Source organism: Lipotes vexillifer, unplaced genomic scaffold (assembly GCF_000442215.2).
Source record: "Lipotes vexillifer unplaced genomic scaffold, Lipotes_vexillifer_v1.1 scaffold539, whole genome shotgun sequence".
Taxonomy (NCBI): domain Eukaryota; kingdom Metazoa; phylum Chordata; class Mammalia; order Artiodactyla; family Lipotidae; genus Lipotes; species Lipotes vexillifer.
The window spans coordinates 463315-465635 of NW_006789542.1; the positions used below are offsets into that span (position 1 = coordinate 463315).

At 51.7% G+C, this 2321-nt stretch overlaps 1 protein-coding gene across 1 annotated transcript in view; it reads right to left on the reverse strand.

The window, feature by feature from the left end:
• Positions 1–2321, reverse strand: part of VILL (villin like) — a 16406-nt gene that overhangs the window by 11578 nt on the left and 2507 nt on the right. The window contains 4 exon segments of the mRNA XM_007462693.1: positions 61–169; positions 1446–1651; positions 1978–2052; positions 2221–2287. Coding sequence (XP_007462755.1) covers positions 61–169; positions 1446–1651; positions 1978–2052; positions 2221–2286 — 456 coding nt within the window. The 5' untranslated portion in view covers position 2287.

The window sequence follows — 2321 nt, forward strand, 5'->3', positions numbered from 1 at the left end:
ACTTCAGGACACGCAGTCCAGCTGAGTCCATGGTCGGGTGGCATCCCTGGCAGCTCTCACCTCGCTGGCTGACACGTGCTTCCCCGCTCTGATGCGCAGCAGTCGCTGGATGTTGTACACGTTGGTCCCCACGTGCCTGAGGGCAGAGGCCAGGCCTCCCTTCCGGTAGCTGAGGAGAGCATGGGGTCCCATGTGAGACCATATGCTGCCATGCGCAGGGGTGAGTGCAGATGTGTGCACCTGCATGCACGCATGTGGGGACACATGTGCCTGTTTAATACGTGTGGTGTGTGCAAGTAGATATGAACACATGTGTGTACAAGCATATGGGGCAGTAATGTGCATGTGTTTATCCATGTGTAGATATGTGGACACATCAATGTGTATATACATGTATGCATGTGGGGAATAACGTGTATCTGTTTATCTGTGTGAGTACAGATGTGCGTGCATGGAATTCACGCAACCGCGTATATGTGTGTAGGTGGACATGAATACTCACCGATGTATGTGGGTGCCCATCTGTAGGTGGACATACGTGGGGTGGCGTGTTTTCTGCATGCGCATGTATACGTGTGTGTGCATTTATGTATATACCATTTACATGTATCAGGTTCAACAGAAAAGATCGAATACTGGCAATTTCCTATGGTTCGACCTAATATATTGTAATTGTTAATTAAATAAATATTTGAAGCAATTTACAGCAAAAGACATATTTCTATTGGGCATAGTAACAGAAAAGCAAACTGAAAAACAGCACTGGGATCCACTCCTGGGTATACACCCAAGAGAAATGAGAAACGTATGTCCACACAAAAACTTGTATACAATACTGGATGGTGAGTAAACTTACTGCAGTAATCATCTCACAATATATGTAAGTCAAACCATTATGCTGTACACCTTAAGCTTATACAGTGCTGTGTGTCAGTTATATCTCAATAAAACTGGGGGGAAAAACTACCCAAAACTTGTATACAAATGTTAAACAACAGTATTACCCATAACAGCTAAAAAGTGGAAACAACCCAAATGTCCATTAAGTGATGAATACATAAATAAAATGTGGTATATCCATAAATGGTGTTGTATAATTCTATTTAAGTAAAATGTCCAGAAGAGGGAAATCTATACAGACTGCGGCAAGGGAGTATTGTGAGAAATGGGGAGTGATGCTAAAGGGTACGGGGCTTCTTCTGGGGGTGTTGAAAACGTTCTAAAATTACGGCGATGGATCCCACAAGTCTGTGAATACACTAAAAATCACTGAATTGTATGCTTTAAACGGGTGGGTTGTATGGTATGATTTGTATGTCAATAAGTTGTTACCCGCTCCCCTCAGAAAAACCACCCCACACACTGTGATGAGGGAGACAGTTGCCCCAGGCCGCCAGCCACCGCATGGCTCCTGTTCCTCCCAGCCCCCTGCCCGCCTCACTCACATGATTCCAGGGCGAAAGTAGCTGCGAAAGCAGGCGGATTCGTGGCCCTGCGCCTCGCGGTGCTGCACGGTGGCGCCACCCAGCGCCTCCTGCAGGTGCTGCACGAAGGAGCCCGCCGTACCCTGCGCCTCCACACCCGCCTCCTTCCCGACCCAGTAGTGCAGGTCTTTGGGCGCCCCCGACGTGGCCTTCAGGCTCTGGGGGACCTAGGGCCCAGGTGTTTGCGCCCGTGTGTGTGGTGAGGGGCTGAGGTCCCAGGAGTGGGGTGGGGCCCGAGGGCTGAGGCGGAGAGGGGAGATCGAGGTGGAGGATGCACGAAGGGCTGTGGGGAGACTGGTCAGGTGCTTCCACCGACAGGAGACAGAGACCGGCGAGGGAAGAGTGAAGAGGCCTCAAAGGCAGCAGCCTCTGTATGGGATGAGATTCTTGGGCTCCCAGCCTGCCTTTTCCCAGGGCGGAGCTTAGTCTGCACCATGGAACCCCCAAAGGGCCAGCCACCCCCACCCACCCCCCAGACTCCTGAAGTGCTCACGTGCAGGACGATATAGCAGTGCTCCTCAAAGAAGTTCCCATAAGCCCGCTCGGGGACCGGCACTATCTTCAGGTTCTGGGAGAGGAGGGTGCCTAGTGACAACTTGGGAGACCCCCGTTCCCCCCAGCCATGACCCTGTGGCATAGGGGGTGGGAGCTCTGAGTGGGGGGCGGGAGAAGACTGGTCTTAGAGACCTGCACACTGTCTTTATCACCAGCTCTTCTGTCTGGTCGTGCAGCTCACCTCAGTGATCCATATGTGGAGGTCCCTGTGGCTCTCGATGGCTGGGAGGCCCCTGTTGGTGTCCATCCTAGATCAGGAAAGGGTGAGGGAGGGAACAGGAG